The following is a 19,063-nucleotide window of genomic DNA, read 5'->3' as shown; positions in this document are numbered from 1 at the left end:
AGCAGGAGATTCCCCTATTGATAAAATCACAAGCCCCAACAAAAAAAACACTGAATATCACAGTGCTCTTAATTAACACAGACTGGTGCTCTTAACAAGGTGAATCTTAATCAGTGGTAGCCTTGATCTCCATCTGTGGTCTCCAAAGTGGGAGCCGTGAAGCGGGGCATGTGATCAAACCAGCACCTCCTAGGGGTGAGGTCCCCTCTCCACCCCCACTCCAACGCCATCCCTTCCACATCCTCTCACTTGGTCCCCTCTCACTGCAAGTATCCCTTGAGGGTCCCTCTGGGAGTTTATTACCCCCTCCCCACACACACACCCACAGGAGCTGGGCAGGCAAAATGCCTCACCCTGCATCCTCCCACACAGTACTGCCATACCACACATTCCCATCACAACTGCAGTAAGCTTACCCACACACACACACATCTCTTCCACTGGAAAAGAGCAAAACCACAAGATGAATTATCATGAACAACTTACAATCATGATTTCTAACCCCCCATGCCCACCTCCAAATCTGCCTTTCTCAAGTAATAGAGTTGGACTTGAAATTCCAAAGATCTGGGGGCTCACTTTGAGAAGTGTTCTGTGATTTGATATGGATTCTGGGAAGCCGTTGTCCTGAGCCCCCCGGCTCTGAAAAAACCCAGATGTTGAAACCCAGATGTTGACTGGGTATGGATGTAATGGTTGGACAGTTTGAAATCTGTCTACTAGATCTGTTTCTGTCTTGATAATTCTGTCTGTGTACTTTGAAGTTCGGAGTGCTGACCTTTTCCCCTGAACAAGGTAAACGATATATATGTCTGACTGATTAAAGTAAGCTTGTTAAACCCCCCCCCCAAAAAAAAAGAAAGAAATTCCAAAGATCTAATTCTGCCTCATATACTTAACTAGGTATGTGACCCTAGGCAAGTCACATAACCTCTCTCAGCCTCAGTGCCCTTATCTGTAAAATGAGGATAATAACAGCACCCACTTCATTGAATTACTGTGACAATCAGATTAGACAAGGTGCTAAATGAATGTTATTAATATTACTGTTATTATTCCAGGCTCCCAGGTTCTCAACCTCATTCTCCTTGACTCCTCAATTGAAACTCCTCTCTTCAAAGTTATTCTCTTAATCACCAAATCTGATGACTTTTCTCAACCCTCACTGTTCTTGACTGGTGTGGCACGTGACATTTTATCACCCCGTCCTCTTGCTTACATGCTCGGTCCTCTCTGGGTTGTCATGGTATTTATCTCTGAGTTGCCCTCCTCTTTTCTGGGTGTTCATTGATTTTCTAATTTTTAAAATGCATATTCAGTTTGTTAATCTTCTATTTTTTCTGTTTTGTTAACGTATGATGTATGGATATGATTTGCCCCGAGGACTGCTGCAGCCATATCCCAGAAACTTTGCTAGGATGCTTCATCATTATCATTTTCTTGCTTTTTAATATTTGTTTGTAATATCCCTGTACCCTACTGCATGGTCAATTTTTGTAAAAGTTCCATGTGACAGAGTAATATGCATGTTCTTCTTCTGTCCCATTTAGAAGATATTAAAGCTTTTAACTCCAGTTCCTCCAGAAATTTGTTCAGTTCCATATTTTCCCTTTATCTTTCTGTTAGGCTTATCCAAAACTGATATAAGGATATTGAAATCTCCTGTTATTATTGTGTTACTGTCTATGTCTTCTTGAAGCTCAGATAATGCTTTCTTTATCAATTTGGATGCAAAGGCATTTGGAACATAAAAGTTCATTATTGATACTGATTTGCTGTCTATGGTTTCTTTTAGCATAATATAGTTTCTTTATACCTTTTTTATGTTTTAATGTTTTTGCTTCATCTCACAGCATGATGGGAAAACATTTTTTAAAAATCCATTTTATGCACAGTAAATTTTTTTCTATCCTCTGTTTTATTTTCTGCATGTCTCTTTTGAAAAAGTGTATTTCTTGTAAGAAACAAGATTGCATGATTTTATTTTTTAATCCAATGTTTACTCTTCATTTACTGGACTGTTTAATGCATTCACATTTAAAGTTGAATTTTATATTTTTTTCTATCTCTAAAATAGGTGACTTTTTTTAGTTTATGATTTTCCCCCTCTTCTCTTGTAAAAATACTATTATGTTCCTTCAGTTACTTTATTTTAAACTTTTTTTTAAAGTGGCCCTGTTCTCACTGGCTGTCTCCCCTGAAGCCTCTCTTCTCATTTGTCATCTCTTTCCCTTTAGGGTTTTGTTTATTAGTTCCTCTCTTCAGATTTTATCTGGTTATATACTTCTTTCCCTCTTTTTTCTTCTCAGTGAGGTAGATATCCCCTTCAGCTTCCTGTTCATTCGTTGGTAGGATTTTTTTTGGGCTCCTTTCTTAAAAAGGTTTTGTTACCTTCATTACCCATCTTCTCTTTGTTTACTTTGGACCTGTATTCTCAATTCATGACTCCTATAATCATCTGGTCTTTCTTTTCGCTGTATTCTTCATTCAACAAGTCCTATTTTTGTTACTACTATAATCCTTATGACCTGTTTATGTTCAAGGTCTCTGACATTTCTTGTCCCTGGAATCTTCAGTACTTTCAGCCTCCCCTCCACCCTTATTTTGCTTATCATTCATTTCTGACTCCCTCCATTCTGATTATGGTTTCCTTGGGGGCTAGATTTCAACAGGTCTCAGCTCCCTCCCACACAGGGCAATTCAGAGTTCCCCAGCCTAGAAATCTGCCCCAAATGACTTTTGGGTGGTTGAGAACTGGTCCCAGCTACATGCTATACTTTTCCTTCAGGCTTGGTGGAGTTCTGTATAGCCTGCTACATGCACAATGCACTATCCTGGTGACCTGTCCCATTCCCTCTGTTCCTTAGCTCTCTGGCCAGCCATGAACAGCCCAGAGCTTGCCTATCATGGCATTGGCATGGGTACTTCCAAGTTTTGGTACCCAAAAGGCTTTTGCTACTGAAGGGCAAGCTAACGGTTGAGACCTAATGGAACTTCCAGAGCCTGGAGCCAGGACTCTATGACACTGGAAAAGGTGAGGGAGAGGGGGAGAATCACAGACTATGAGTGAGTCTTGATGTAAGCCTCAGTTGTATCCTTGGGTACAGCCTCATAGTAGAGAAGGTGTGCTGCATGAGCTCAGGGTCAGTAAGCACCAGTTTATGGTTTTGGGGGTTTGTTTAGTTTTCTTTTCTTTTTTTTTTGGATTCTTTGTATCCTAAACCATAGAAACAGCTAAAGTTGCTTTATCTTTGGTGAATAATTTCTGTTTTGGAGAAGTTTAAAAGGTCATGGGGATCAAAGACAATACCTAACCTACCATCTTGTTACCCCTGTGATGCCTCCATCCTATCTGACCACTACTCTTTGTTGAATCATTATCTCTATCACACTCCCCAAGTCAGGCCTGCACAACATTCGGCCCACAGGCTCCTGGCAGCCCACCAAAGATTTTGGGTTGCCCGTGAAAAATGTAGAGCATGTAAAACAAGCCTCACAACACACTGCCTGTGGGCTGCTTTGGCAGGCCAGAAGCAACCTACAGGCCATGTGATGTGGACCTGCCCTAAGTGTAGGTTGTCTCCCAAAGCTTGTCCTGCACCCTGTTCTCTTTTCTCTGCCTACTCTCTTACTTGGTAACCTCATCCATTCCCATGGGTTTAATTATAATCTCTATGTGGATACTCCTAGATCTATAGATCTATAGACCTAACCTTAACCTCTCTCCTGAACACCAATTCTGTACAACCAGCTGCCTATGGGACATCCTGAAGTAGATACCCCATAGGAATCTCAAATTCAACATATCCAAACCAGTAACCATTATCCTTCCTCCCAAACTCACTTCTCTTAAATTTCTCTATTTCTGTAAGGGCTTTCCCATCCTTCCAGTCATTTAGGATGACAATCTTGAAATTATCCTGGACTCTTAACTTACCTTCCACCCTACATATTCAATTAGTTACTAAGTCTCATGTAGAAAGAAATGATGTCTTTTACATCTGTCCATTTCTTTCTACTCAGATAGCCACCTTTCTGCAGGCCCTTGTCATATCTTGCCTGGACTACTGAAAGAGTCTCCTAATGGGTTTCTCTGACTCTCCTAATCTCCCCTCTCCTATCTATCCGGGACATAGCTGATGAAATAATTTTCTGACCATGCTATTCGCCTACTCAGTCAACTCCAGTGTTTCTCACAACTTTGGGATCAGATTTGATTCATTCTTTTAAAATTTCCATTTTGTATAGGTTTTAGAATACACATTATTATCAGTACAGTAAGTAATTTAAGAATGAGTAAATATATACAGATTGGGAATGCATCATGCTCAAAAATTTTTAGGGATGGGAAAGTATAATTTTAAAAGTTTGGTTTGATCTAAATTATTATTTAAATCACTAGTTGGGGAATTTAATTCAAATCACTCACCAGAAAGACTTGATTTCAATCAACATTTTCTACCAATATTATGTTCTTGTTGATTATTATGAAACACACATTCTTATTAAAAAATTATAAAAGGCATTCTTCCTAAATACGTATAGATGTTACACTGTTATTTTAACAACATGTCCACTAACTGAACTCATCATTTCTCTGCCTTTCCCAACTATCTTTCACACAACTCCCTCCTGCTCTCTTGCCCCCAAAATGAAAAAGTTCCTTCCTGGAAACAAATCATTCTGGTCATGGAAAACAGATTCACATATTGTGTATGCCTGAAAATTCTGTACCTCTTGTCCGACATCTCTCTGCCAAGACATAGCTGTTTTCAAGTATTTGAAGGAGCCTCACTTGGAAGGGGGACTTGATTTCTTCACTGACAGCAGTGAGTGGGAACTTAAGGTAGGTCGATTTGGCTCAATCAAAGGAAAAGCTTTCTAATGGTAGAGGTAGAGCTGTTTCCCCAATGGAATGAGGTTCTTTGGGAGATAAATGAGTGGCCTCTCACTCAGGGTCTTTTGGTGAAGGCTGGCTAATTCTGGGATGTGGTAGAAGGAGCTCGTGTTTATGTTCCTGCTGGACTAGGTAGGACTTAAGACCCTGAGACTGTTCAGTTCTTAATCACCCCAAGTAGGTTATCCACTTCTTAAATTATCTCTTATGTCAAACATTATTTTAAAAGGGCAAAAAGAGAACAATGAATCGTTTAAAAAAAATAAGCTCAGCAAAACAAAAGGAATTTCAGAAGGAGAAAGAGACAATCAGGGTAGTATGAGAGCCACCATATCATACTTGGATTATTTTTTAAAAACAAGCTGCGGTGTGGAAAATAAAAACTATGTGGCAGAAGTTCGTAATCCCATACATACATACATTTATACAAATAAATATAAAATTCCCTTTGTGTTTTTTTGGTATATTGAAATGTATACTTCAAAGAGATATATATGAAAATGTTGATGCTTACCTGAGTTCATGATAACAATAAAATATTTTTTTAAAAGAAAAATAAATGAAGGCTCTAATTGAGCCTTGCTCTGTGATAAGATCACAGATTTTTTTTTTAGTTACTGTTCAAAAGCTGTAGTGGAAAATGGAACAGGGAACAATATTCCCAGAATCCTATGTGTCGAAACTAGACTGAGAGGCGAGGCTGGCTAGGACTAGGGCTTTCTAAAGCAGCCCAGCTTTGTACGTAACTAAAAGAAGAGCAGGTCCAAACTGAGTCCTGGTGCGCCTGCACCCGCCATTCTACAAAAGCGCGGTTACCTGCCTTTTTACCCCCCCCTCCAATAAATGTGATGGAGTTGTCACGGAGGACTGACAAGGGAATCCAGATTAATCAGAGGATTTTTACCCTTGGATTAAAAGCCATCTGGAAAAGGAAAACCAGAAAGACAAACTCCTCAGCACAAGTGAAAGGTCATTGAAGCCCAAGAGAAGGCCTTTCATCTGGCTCCACAGAGACGCACCAGTCACTGTCCCCCTAAAACAGAACCTGTCTGTGAGCCTCTGCCTCTGGAGATTCTGTGAGGTGAGGAGGCAGGGAAGGTCTGTGCCAGTGAGCCTTCCTCCCTCTCCTCAGCCCAGCTAAGTGACGGCCAGGGCCCCCAGGTGTGCTGGGGCTTCCCTCCAGAGTTGTGCTTCCAGAAGTCTGGGCCAGGCTACAGCAGGGAAAGCAGGCTGGGCTTGCAGTCAAGAAGGGCCTGTGTCCCGATCCTGCCTAGTCGCTGACTAGCTATGCGACCCCCAGGGATGGACTTTGCCCTGCTGCCTCTCATCTGCACCTAGCTAGATACTGCTTTCCCCACTGGAATGGGGGTTCTCTGAGGGCAGTAACAGGGCTCTGACTTTCTTTGCATCATCAGCACTGGAACACAGCAAATGCTGACTGACTGACCAGCATGGGGCAAAACCCTTTACCTCTAAGAGAACCTCATTTTTTCACCTGTAAAATGGGTACATTACCTACAGCACTGACCTTAAGGAATACTAATGCATATAAAGTGTTGTGCACCTCTGGTCCAATGTAAATGCCATTATTATTATCACTGGAGCTTATTCAACTATCAGAACACAACTGCCTAAGTTACGGCATGTTCCTGAAGGGAATAAGTTCACCTTATTCAGCTGGGAGAAGCCAGACTGATGCTACTTCACTAAGTATGCCCTGCTTAATTAAAGTGGTTGGGGCCCATTTTTGAGGAATTTGAGTTTTCTGCTGGTTTTGCCAGGAAGTCACACTTACTACTGCTCTGGGAGTAAATGGTCATTTCCTACAATGGAGTCTGGAGGCTTATGTTATTACAACCCTTTGGCCCAGAGTGTATCCCTAAGAGAGGCAAAGGACAGGGATACAGGAGACGCTCTGAGGGGTAAACAGGAACAGCTATGTAAGAGGCAGGGAGGGAGAGCAGTCCTGGTAATGCTCTACGGTAACACAAGCTTAACTGTGGACCTGGGAGAAAAGATGAAGCGGTCAGAAAACTGAAATATGGTTTGAGAAATCTAGTCATTTGTTCAGGGGGGCCCTGAGAGGGGGAAATGTGTCAAGTTCAAAAAGATGAGGATCATCCTGGGTTACAAGAATAAACAGAAACATTCCCTTATAGGTAATGAACAGGTAATGAAACAAAAGGCCAGCAATACACACGTCACATAGTTTACTGCTCGGCAGCTACGTCCATCATGGGTTTAAAAGCAGTTCCACAGTATGCAACAGTCACACCATTCAGTGTCTTAGAAAAAACTGAAGGTGAGAACGAACAACACATCTTTTCAATAACAAAATAAATGACTGAAAAAATCATTTTAAAGCGGATAGATATAAAAGTACTTACCAGGTAGGCATTCAGCTATTTTCAACGAATTCATTCTGAAAGTTTTTCTCTTAAATGCAGTTTACCTTTTTGTCCATGACGACTACTGAATTTGTCTCCAATTTCCGGGCGTCTCGTCTGTCTCAACAGCATTTTGATGAGAAAAGCATCCTCTGCATTTGAGGATATCATCACTTTTTCAATGTAGGAGTCTGTCGCACCTTTGTAGCTAAGGAAAGGAGAGAAATAAAATGTTTTCTCACTCTGCCCTTCCAGAGCCCCAAGGAGAACCCACCTGGCTGCCTCCCTTCCCCATCATCAAGTCGAAGCCACACTGCCTCCCCCACACACGTCGTCCCTTTTCTCTTAGGCTGTCCCACCTCTCCCAAAGAAGTTTCGAGCCAGACTGCGTTTCTCCCCCAATGACTCTTCTGGCAACTAACTCCACCCCTCGGTGGGGGGCTCCTGATAAGGTTCTCGTCACCGTAACAGCAGCAGTTCCCTGGTAGGTTCTCTCTGAAGTTAAAGGTAGGATGGAACTCTGACTTCTAAAAAGCAGAGCATCCCAACAGGCTACAGGATGTTTCATCCTGTTAGATTCTGTGTCAGTTTTAAGTCCCGGCTTTATTTTAACTGAGGGGCAGAGGGCATTTGCTATCATCTCAAAACGTCTCCTGACATATAAATAACTCAGATAAATTCAAAGCCACAAATAAGAAAATGTGGATGCTGAGCATGGCACATGATAATTCCTTTAGATAAAGCCCTTATAGACACTGTGCCCCAAGGGCAGTAAGCGATCCTCCATTGATCAGTGAGGATTTATGTAGCGCCTACTATGTGTGAGGCACTGTGCATGTGTGTGCGTGTACCCACAGAGACTCATGAGGTACACATCCATCCTGCGAGGCAATTTTATTTTCCAAAAATTGTTATTGATAAATTTTACTTTGCTGGTCCAAGAACGACAGCCTCAACTACCACCTAATTCCTCCATAAAATGTCATTTCCCAAAGCAGCGAACAAGCACCAGCATGCAATTCTCATGTCACTTTTGTGGACGAAGAATGGAAGTTGCATTTCCACCTGCTCCATCCTTCTGTCACTCTAAGAGACCTGGGGGCATGTGACACACACACGCACTCACACACAGACACACATGCACTCACACGCAGACACACACACACATGCACACACACACGCGCGCACACACACGCACACACACACACACACACACACACACACACACACACACACACACACCCCACCCCTCTCACACTACTGAAAGCCTGCCCATCCTTTAAGGCCTAGCTCCAATGGTCTTCCTCCTTCCTTGGGCCTCATGTGGCGCTGGGACTGAGCCTCTCCTATGTACTGCATCAGACGTGTGTGTGTGCGTGTGTGTGTGCAGGGACCCTGCACACACTATCTCTGCACACCTTTCCGTAGCACAGGGGGCTCAGATCCCCTGAGGACTGGTGCTAGGACCCAAGGGCACCCGCTTCTCTTTCCCTGCTTCCCAGACCTCGAGGGCCGATCCCCACAACCTGCCAGGATGGCAGTGCACAGACACTTACGTTATCGGCACATCTTTGTACTGTGGCTGCTGAGGTACGCCACTCCCCTCCAGAGGAATCTGGGTGACTGTCGGCATGGACTTGTTCACGAGCACTTGTTTGTTTTCGACTTTCTCACCTAAGAAAACAGGAGAACGTGAGGTTTCCATCCCATCTTCTAAAACAGGGTGCTTCGGTCAGACTTGCTAAAGTAAGGAGGGAGACTTTGCAAGTGGTTCAAACCCAGTGGGACGTGCTCGTCACCCCCCTGCTTTTCAAGAGCACAGAATCTCACCCCCAAAGCAGCAGTTTTCAGTCAAGGGATTCAAGGTCATATGTAACCGCGCTGCCATGTAGCTGGTGCAGTGCACAGAGTGCTGGGCCTGAAGCCGGGAAGATTCCTCTCCCTGAGTTCAAGCCTGGCCTCAGGCACTCACTAGCTGTGTGAACCTGGCAAAGTCACTTCCTTCTGCTTGCCTCAGTTTCCTCATCTGTAAAATGAGGTAGAAAAGGCAATGGCAAAGCCCTCGGGTCAGACATGACTGAAAATGACTGAACAACAGTAACATTTCAGTAAAGCAAGACAAAGCAGCTTTCAGTAAACATTCAAAACCTGATGGTGAATAATAACTATGATGACATTTCTTCAAATAATGGCAAACCTATAAGTCGGCTTAGAGTATATCAGCAAAATAAAAATATTTTCTTCTACGAGCAAGGGCCAGTTTTCTTTTCTTTTTTTATTTTTGCTTTTTTTGGAGGGCAGTTGGGGTTAAGTGACTTGCCCAAGGTCACACGGCTAGTAATTGTGACGTATCTGTATCTGAGGCTGGATTTGAACTCAGGTCCTCCTGACTCCAGGACTGGTGTTCTATTCACTGCACCACCTAGCCGCCCCCCAGTTTTATTTTCAAGCCAAGAAAACACTTGCGGTCTTTGTCTGCAGAGGGAGCATTTATTAATCACATGTGTACAGCTGCTGTTGCAATGGGCTCTCCATGAAGACACCTCGGCATTCTCTGCAGTCAGTCCTACTCTGCAGGACCAGAGCCTGCTTGCTCCCTCTCTGCAGGGTTTCAGGCCAGGTCTGGGCTGCTTGCCACTATCATACTAAGGCTGGTCATTACATCATGATGGATTTGCCACAGTCCCAGACTGGAACTCAGGAAGGGACCTTCCAGTCCAACTTTCAAATCATGAAATAGTCACATGCCATTAGAACCTGATGCAGTTACCATATGTCACATTATAAATCCTAATACCTAATGCTTTAAAAAGGTCTGAAATATACTCTACGTCTACTCAAACACACCTCTTCACAGAGAAGTTAGTTTCCCAAACATTCCACCTTCCTGCCCCACCCCACCCCCCCACCCACAGAGCTAATCCTCAATTATAATTTAGCAGGCGCAGACAGGACGTGAACTTGTCCTCTGTCACTGGGGAAGTGTGGGGGGTGGAGGGAACTGGAGCTGGGATTTTATTAGTGTATGGAAGCATTTTCTCCAGGGGGACACTGAGAGGTTAAGTGGTGTACCTTAGCTCACAGAGGTGGCAGAAGGGCAGCCTCTGCCCCACGCTGTGTGACCCTGTGTGTACAAGTATGGGATAACTGCTCTTCAGCATGCATGACAAAAAGCATGTCCAAAGTGGCCCTTACCTGGAGAGCAGATGCCATCTGCATCTAAAATCTCGTGCCGCCAGATTGGCTTTCTTGTTGCTGCATCCAGCATCGGTCCCATCACTTTATCAAAAGTCTGATTGGTGTATCGTTTCAATGTGCACTTGGCGTTTTTATACACGAGGCATCGTCCAAAGCCTGAAATGAAACAGGTGTGAGAACCACCCTTCACAGCACCCTCACCGAAACCCGGGCTTAGAAGGTGGTGCAGTGCATAAGCACCTGGCCTGGGGGAAGCACAGTCAGTGAGAGAAGATAAAAAGGGGCCCTCGAGCTGAAGCAGATCCAGTCACAGAATTCCCAGCCCAGAAATGATCTCCATGTTTGTTCGGTCCACATGCCTCATTCTGCACACATGGAGAGGGGGTTAAAAGCCTCGCCCAAGCACTAGCCAGAGGTCCCCTGCCTTGGGTCTAGGCTTCTTCCCACCACATGACGTGGCCTCTCAGCACAGCACAGCCCCGTCACCCTCCCTCAGACGGTGTATGTTTGTTAACAGGTGGGCAGAGGGAACTCGACCCTCCTCCTCCTTCCTATACTCTCAAAGACAGATGCTCAAGTTCTTTTTGGGAGATGAAATTGGTTCTGTCCTAGAACGGGAGCTCTCTGAGGTTCCTATTTGTTTCCTCCGTGCTCAGTACGATACTTCACACCTAGTGAATGCTTCGTCCATCCATTCCTTCATTCCAGCCGCCAGCCTCGCCAACACAAGGCCCTCCCCAAGGAGGCCGGGCCGTGATATTTCAGCATGTCACTGGTTTGACGACACCGTCTATAGAGATACTCTTTCCATGCCCTCTCACCTCCTGCTATAGCCACTGATAAGGCCCACCAGCACAGGGGCTGTGCTCACATCACCAGGGCAGCAGCCCTTTGGCAGCCCATTTGTGACACCTCTCTTTTTAGGGATCCACAACCTCAACGACATCTTTCATGAAACTGCCAACACAGGCGCCTTCACTGTGATGTGACGCTACCCAGGGTCCTGGGAACTCCACCAAGCTGAGGAGGTCTCCAGTTCAGCAGGTGTCAGCCAGTCCAGGCGGACGCCTAGGGAAAGGCTCACCCCCAGCAGGCTGGCTGCCAGGTGCCAAAGGTGACCCTTGAACAACATAACAATGTGCAACGGGCCTCAGTCTTATGCAGACCCACTTCTCCCCTTCCTTTCACAGTGATGAGAAAGGAGACAGAAGATGCTAGGAATCACATATTGTTTAAAGTTTATTCTATTTTAAGAGCTAATAAGTTTTAGTAAATAGATGACCAGAAAATGAGACGAACTGACAGTCCAAAGACCAACTGGGATAAACACCAAGGAATACTTGAAATATCTGGGTAGGGAAAGCCTGACTACTGGCTCCCGTGGGATTCATTAAATGCATCTTTTTTTTTTTTTTTGCTTTTTTTTGGATGGTGGAAGGCAGGGCAATTGGAGTTAAGTGACTTGCCCAAGGTCCCATGGCTAGTTTTTGTGTTAAGTGTCTGAGGCTGCATTTGAACTCAGGTCCTCCTGCCTCCAGGGCTGGTGCTCTATTCACTGTGCCACCTAGCCGCCCCCATCAAGTACATCTTCACCCAAAAAGCTGCTCCACAAGACACAAGACTGGAGCTGCAAGTCTGGGCTGCTGTTTATTTCTTTGTCGTGTTTGCTTTAACTTGATATACTCTGTAAGTCAATTTACTTCAATAAACATTTATTGTGTGAAGCACACTATATGCTAGAGACTAAAATGAAATGAATGGTCTTTTGACCTCTATAATCCGTTTACTGCAGAAATATCTTTTCAAGATACACTAACATGTCAGAAGAAATTTAAATAAGAAAACATTTCAGCATTAGAAAGGAGCCTTATAACTAGTGAAATAAATGTCAGTTCTCAATATATCAAATATACTCAATATACTAAAATCTAACTTCTCTGGAAAACCTGGGGATCTGGTTAAGAAAGTCTAAAAGTGAAAGCAAGTGTCTAAAAAGCCCCCAAACCAAAAGATGACACAAATATGAAGCAAATGATTAGGCTCGGCTCAAGAACGTTTCAGGCCCTCTCACCACCTCATTCTTCATCTCCTCCACCATAACCCTATGACAAGACTGCCCTGGCAGTTCTGATCTCAGACAGGAGCTCCAGTGGCTCCGGGGAGAGCGTTACAGGATCCTCGAAGGCCTTGCAACTCTAATTAACGGAAATGGATGCCAGCGTAACATAATTTGTGTCAAGGTAGGATTCTCTACTCCCAAGAATAAATTGTCACTTTATTCACAGGTGGTTGCTGTAAAGGCAGGGGCAGCAATCTCAGATCCTTAAACAGCGTTGCAGAGTTTCTGACAGACATCACAAAGTCTTCAGGTTTCCACATAAACATTACCAGTTAATCAGAAAGGAAAACATCTAGTTTTAAAGCATGGCTGTTGTCGTTTGGGGAGAAAAAGAAGCATAAATTAAGTGCAGCCGACATTAATGCCAAAGACACATGTCTAGGAGTACTGTTATTGCTGCCTAGCAACTAGCAGGAGGGTGGGGAAAGTCCAGTGGGCAATGCCAAGGAAGGGGGGCAGTGGGGAGAGACCACAAATAAAGAAATCGGCTTTCATTTCTACTTACAAAAATTCAGTTATCCACAAATTTAGAGAAAAGAATTCCCTTATTAATGTTGTTTATGATCGCATCGAAGAAAAGTTACTATGTATTATTGGGGTGATGTCCTCATTCAAATACGTGACCTTTAAAGCCCACGTATCACCACTGCCTCAGTCAGCAGGTTTACAGTCACAACAAAGCAGACTGATTTTAAGACCAGTGATGGCAGAACTATTTATTTCATCTCCCAGAGAGAGAGAGACTAACCTGAGACTTCTTTCCTGATGTGTTAACACCAAAAGTTACTGTTGGTATAAAAGGGTAAAGGTTCTACCCACTACTCTAGAAACCTGCTATAGCTGATGCAAATAGAAAACCTTAATCCTAAACAGGACTTGCGTCTGGGGAACAGAAAGTCGCCCATCAGGTGATCAAACTTCTGTGTGAATTTCAAACAACTGCTGTGTTCAACAACTACAGACTGACTGAAGCCATTTTCCTGGCCTGCATTTTCACCACCATTATCTTGGTTATCAAAGGTGCTTTGAAAGCGGGCGGCACCCCATCTTCCAGATTCAGAGAGGGGCATGCTGAGGCAGGTCCCCCACCCAGGTGGGATGGCACTGTGCCTGGAAGCTGGGCCTTCTGGTTTCTCACCCAGCCCAGGGTCCTTCCCAGTCCGCCATGCTGTCTTGGAGAAATTAAGAGTCTAGACAGGCCCAGACTGTGTGTGTACAGACATGTTCCAGCAGTCTACTGGCCACCCCACCACGCTTGCTTCTTACCTCTGTCCAAGGAGGCCTTGTTGAGGACTAATGCATCTTCAATATCATAGCCACTGTAGCTCATCACGGCGACTGTGGCATTCTGCCCAGCTGGGAGTTTCTCGAATTCTATCAGCTCAATGGTCTTTGTTTTAACCATCGGCTTTTGCGGATAGGCCAGCAGGTACATGAGAGTATCAATTCTGTTCCGTTGATTATATCCAATAGTACCTTTATCAGCAATGGGGGAAGGGAAAAAAATTTATTTTAGTATTTGAAAAAAATGGGTAAAAATAGAGATGATTAAAAGTGCATTTCATTTATTCATTCCACAACTTTTATTCAGTGCTGACTGTAAGCAGAGGTCTATGCCAGGTGCTACAGCCTCTACAGAGATGAGTAAGATTTCATCCTTGCCCCCAAGACAGGCAAAAAGTGGTGTAAGAGTGAATTCAGGAAAGGAAAAAATCACTTTAAGCCTGGGGGGCAAGGGAACGAGGGAGGAGAGGCATCTGAAAAAGGTCATCGCAAAGATTAGAAAATTTTCACAAATATAAATGCAAAAATCCAGTCTATAAAGCTAATAATACATTTTTGCACATTTTGTTCAACAATATTTAAAAGTGAAGAACCCCAAATTAATCTTTAATTCATTAGAATTGTACAGTAACATCTTGAGAAATTTGAGATTTGGTAAAAAAAAAAAATCAGTATATAAAAACCTTTTATCTTTTAAACCATGGAAATGATATAATCAGGAGGGGGAGAAGGTCCATAATGAGGAAATAGAAGGAAACATACAGGAAAAAAAAAAGATATAACAAGAGTTTAAACCATCTTCAATTTCAGTGGTTGGTGATGGGAAACAGGAAGCAAACCAGTATGGAACACAGTCCATTGTGTCCTTTGCAAAGCTTCTCCAGATCATGGGACTTGCTGGAGTCTCTCCTAAGCAAGAAAAGCTTAATGGCCTTTCCCATCTCAGCTCTCAGGCCTTCCTGCTGGTGCCTGGAGTAGTCCTGGGCAGAGTGTGATGAGGGCTGTCAGTCAGTGAACTTCATCTCTGCAGCCACCTTTTTGCTTCTCCCCTCTGAAGGATTATCTGCCTAAGTAAAAGCTCTTTATGATAAGCCCAAGGAATTTAAAGAAGGAGCCTGAATTTTAGCCTAGACATACAATAAATATTCCAGGTGATCTAGAAGAATTCAAAAATTCAGACTCCAGATGATTCTAGATTAGGGTGTAAGCTATGTTCTAGTCCTCCCAGGCCACTTATCTGACCTTCCCCTCACCCCCAAATGCTTTGTTCCAAAAGACCAAGAAGAAAAAGCAGGTGCGATAAAAACCAGACAAGACATAGTGACTAGAGCCTGCATGAACTGGGGCCTCGTTAATGCTCTTCCAACCTAAAGTGATTCAGCAGAGATTCGGGGGCCCTACACTCTATTTAATTTTAATTCCACAAACTAATACTTGTAGACTAGTGAGAGACACAGAAGCTCCTTAGTGCAGCCCTCCTGCTTCAGCCTACAGAATCTCTAAGCCCATAACACATAGAATTTAATTTTGTTGTTAATGTTAGTTCTGATTCTGAGAGAAAACAATCATATGGAGGAGAATAAAGGCTTATCATTATACGGGCACCATCAGATCTTTGGAAGCCGTTAGGAATTCCATGGTGTTCTGCCCAACCACATGGATTTATTCCAGGACCTCTGGCTAAATCTCTGAGGCTGGTCTGAAAACCGAGAGCCACCTGAGGCTTATGGACTTTGCTCTATAAATCACCAATTAATGTATGTTGATATGGCATCACAAAGGGCGTGATCCAGTGTGGCACTGAAACGTTCATTGTGCAGTAACAGAACGACTGCTGTGAGGCCTGTGGTAAAAGTTCACTCACAATAAGTGTGTCCTTTTACGTGGGATCACTGAAAATTTATGTGCAGATTTCACCTCCAATTGTGAGCCCCTCCCCAGCTTGAGATGAGGACTGAGGCAATGTCCCACCAGGCTGCCAAAAATGTCTTCTGAAGCCCCAGAAGGGCACTGCTAAATGACAGGGAAAATAAACCACAGCGACTGGATCCTGCTATAAATTGTGCTATCCTGCCTGGTGCGAACATGGTTTTCAGTCATTATAAGGGACCACTGACCAAACCAAACACTAAAAAGAGTTAAGAGGTGTTTTGTGTTTATGATCTCATGGTAATTTTTCCATTTAAGTCTTTTAACTTGGGTAGTTTTTCTTTAAAAAGGATTAAATATTTATTGAAAGTTTAAAATTAGCTTATCAACGAATTTTTTCTGCATCCCATTAATTCTGCTTCAATAGGACTGGATTATAAAGGAATAGACTTAGAGAGCACCTCCCCATCCCAAGACCTTCTTAGTCATTATCTAATTCTGTAAAAAATGCTTCTCTACAATTTTGTAAATGTTAAAAATCATGAAAAGCAAACTATCTATCTTAATGGGCAAGTTATTCCAAAACATCTATCATCTAAGAATTCAATATCGGAACGCAGAGCCTATACCAGGACGATGTAACGTGGATGATTTGGACAATGTCACCATCTGAGCACATCGTTCTTGGAGCTTGTGGGCAGCCCACCTCCTCCTCCCTCCTCCCCTGATTATTTACAAAAGTTTCAGTGTATTCACTTTATGTGCGGCATGCCAAGGATACCAGGGGAGTCCTAGCAGGGGAGTGCCCAGCATGGTCCAGAAAGAGCAGAGTTCAAATCCAACATCTGGGGAAATTTAGTTAACCACTCAGTCTCAGTTTCCTCATCTGTAGAATGGGGATAAAAATAGTGCCTACATGAAAAGGTTATTAAAATGCTATGTAAATGTCGATCACAACCAGTCTGTGACTTAATAAATAAGTATCAGAGGCCTGTCTAAAGCACAAGAGGCTGGAGACTTGCCCAAGATCAAACAGCCAGCATCAGTCTTGCAGGCTCCAGGTCTAGCACTCTATGTAATAGGTTACTCCACCATACAGAGTTTAGCCAACGATGACGTAGTGTGTAGAGAAGCACAGAGAAACGCCTACCGGGGGAAGCACTGTGCTGCATCCTGGGAAAGAAAAAGGCTCCAGGCCAGGCCCCTGCTTAGGGAGGTTTCTCTTAGTCAAGGAGGGGGGTCAAATCACAGCACAAACAGCAAGAAAAGGTGAGGTGACAGAACAAGGGCATTAGCATGTTATTGGAGGTCTGAGGGGGAGGCTCGTCACAATCAGCGCACTTGGGATCCATTAGGAGGATGAAGAAGAATTCCCTTCAGAAGCAGAGGGTGTATTGAGGTAGGAGGGAGAAGAAGGGGAGGATGAAGCAGCCCAGCAAACTGACACAGGAAAAATGAGGTGAGGTGATAACCAAACAGGACAGTGTCTGTCTGCCTGCCTGTGTCTCCCTAGGAAACTCAGCTTGGGCCATGTCTGGGGCAACAGGACTCTAGCAGTCACTCTGTGCGAATAGGGAGAGGTGATGTCTGCTCATCACTAAAGCTGATGATGAGGTATGATCCCTCTGAATAACTAAGAAAGTGGCCAGAGTAGGAGACGTGAACACAGCCTCCCTGCCCAGTGCTACGTCTGTGGCTGTACCTGGAGATCACAGACTTTCACTCCTGTCTACTTGACTCATTCTCCTCATCTCCATCTTCGGGGAAACAGAATAAGTGAAAGCTAAGCAAGGTTGGCACCTCCTGCTAAAATGAGAGCTCACTGCTGGGGCAGGAAATCAGATGGAAAAAGGCCACAAATCTGCTTGCCACAGTCTCCTGACCTCCACAAGGCAGAACAGAATGCTACCGGCTTCACAGGGTTGGTGTGAAGATCCAATGAGATAGGTAATGATTATAAAGCATTTAGCAAAGTACCTGGCATGTAGTAGGTGCTACAGAAATATTAGTTCTTACTGTTTGGTTTTTTTAATTCAGCTTTCATTCATTCATTCATTCACTTCACAGCAAAATCCTTTTTGCACCAAAAAATCAAAGCGGCTTTTCTCCCCACATATGTGTAGCAGAGAACTAGAAACAAAAGCAGATGCCCATCAACGGCAAAACTAAGCAACATTTATGTAGTGGAGTATGGCTGTGAAATAAAACCCGGGGCATGGACAGACCCTGTGCCGGCCGGCTTTCCCATTCTGTGTTTCTGACTTGCTAACAAGCTGAAATACACAGTAGTGAGCCCTGCATGTCAGGAAAGGCCTTCTACTGGGCTTACCAAACCACTTTGTTCTGCAGTTCTTTCTAAGGGATTCCCCATCAGTTATATTTTAAATAGAAGGAAAACAACCATGGAGAAGAATTCAAAGAAGCATGGGAAAATTTATATGAACTGATTCAGATGAAAACAAACAGAATGAGGGAGACAATAGATAAGGAAAAAACCACCACCACAATCTTGGTCCTGGAAAGAAAATGTTAACAAAATATATGTGCATTTTCTCTCCACTGCAGGAATCAAGCACTACACAGGTGAGGAACACACACACACAAAACATATACAGGGGGGTCCCAAAGGTCTCAGTACAATCTATTAAGACTTAAGCTTTAGTAGCAGACTGCACTAATGCTTTTGGGACACCCTGTCCTATCAGTACCCTGAGATGTATTCAGCAGTTTGCTTACCTGCTTCTTCCCTGCTCTCTTTACATCTTTGATAAAAGAGATGATCTGCTGGCAGGGAAAGGGAAGAGGGTGAAAGCCTGAGTGTGACATTACAAAGAAGGCACTGTGGCTACTGCCTCTTTCTTCACCTACCTCCCTCTCCATGCTGCTGCTCTAATTTACTCTGCCTCTCACCAGTCATGGTCAGGGTTGGACTCTCTCTGAAATCTAGAGTCCAATTTCTATAAGCTGTCAGAAAGGACTGGTACTAAGCAGGAGAAGGTGATTTCTCCCCAGAAACACTGTGCACTCAACATTCAGGGAAACTGGGTCAGAGATGCATTTGCCACACTGCAGAAAACATAATTAGAATGGTAGCAAATAAGGTCTTCTTGTCCCAAAAAATGACTATTACGATCCCCCCCTCAAAAACCCAAACCTAGCTATGATATTTAATCTGTGTTTCACTTATTCATTCCTATTCACTTAATTGTTAAATGGGAAAGAATGTGAGTTTTCTACACTAGCCATTCACAGAAATAAGCACCTTCTTTCAAGCTTCAAAGGGAGGAGGGAATGTGGAAACCCAGCCCC

The 19,063-nt window shown here is 43.7% G+C and overlaps 1 protein-coding gene across 1 annotated transcript in view; it reads right to left on the bottom strand.

The window, feature by feature from the left end:
- Positions 1 to 19,063, bottom strand: part of POLR3B (RNA polymerase III subunit B) — a 145,479-nt gene that overhangs the window by 38,646 nt on the left and 87,770 nt on the right. The window contains exons 20-23 of the mRNA XM_069082161.1: positions 13,868 to 14,077; positions 10,480 to 10,638; positions 8,841 to 8,958; positions 7,350 to 7,492 (exon numbers count right to left, since the gene is read on the bottom strand). Coding sequence (XP_068938262.1) covers positions 7,350 to 7,492; positions 8,841 to 8,958; positions 10,480 to 10,638; positions 13,868 to 14,077 — 630 coding nt within the window. The remainder of the gene's footprint in view (positions 1 to 7,349; positions 7,493 to 8,840; positions 8,959 to 10,479; positions 10,639 to 13,867; positions 14,078 to 19,063) is intronic.

This window comes from Petaurus breviceps, unplaced genomic scaffold (genome assembly GCF_028583685.1).
Source record: "Petaurus breviceps papuanus isolate PSGF00001 unplaced genomic scaffold, PetGlider_PUasm1.0 156, whole genome shotgun sequence".
Lineage (NCBI taxonomy): Eukaryota > Metazoa > Chordata > Mammalia > Diprotodontia > Petauridae > Petaurus > Petaurus breviceps.
Note: the sequence above shows the minus strand (reverse complement) of the source record. Positions and strands in the feature narration are given on the sequence as shown.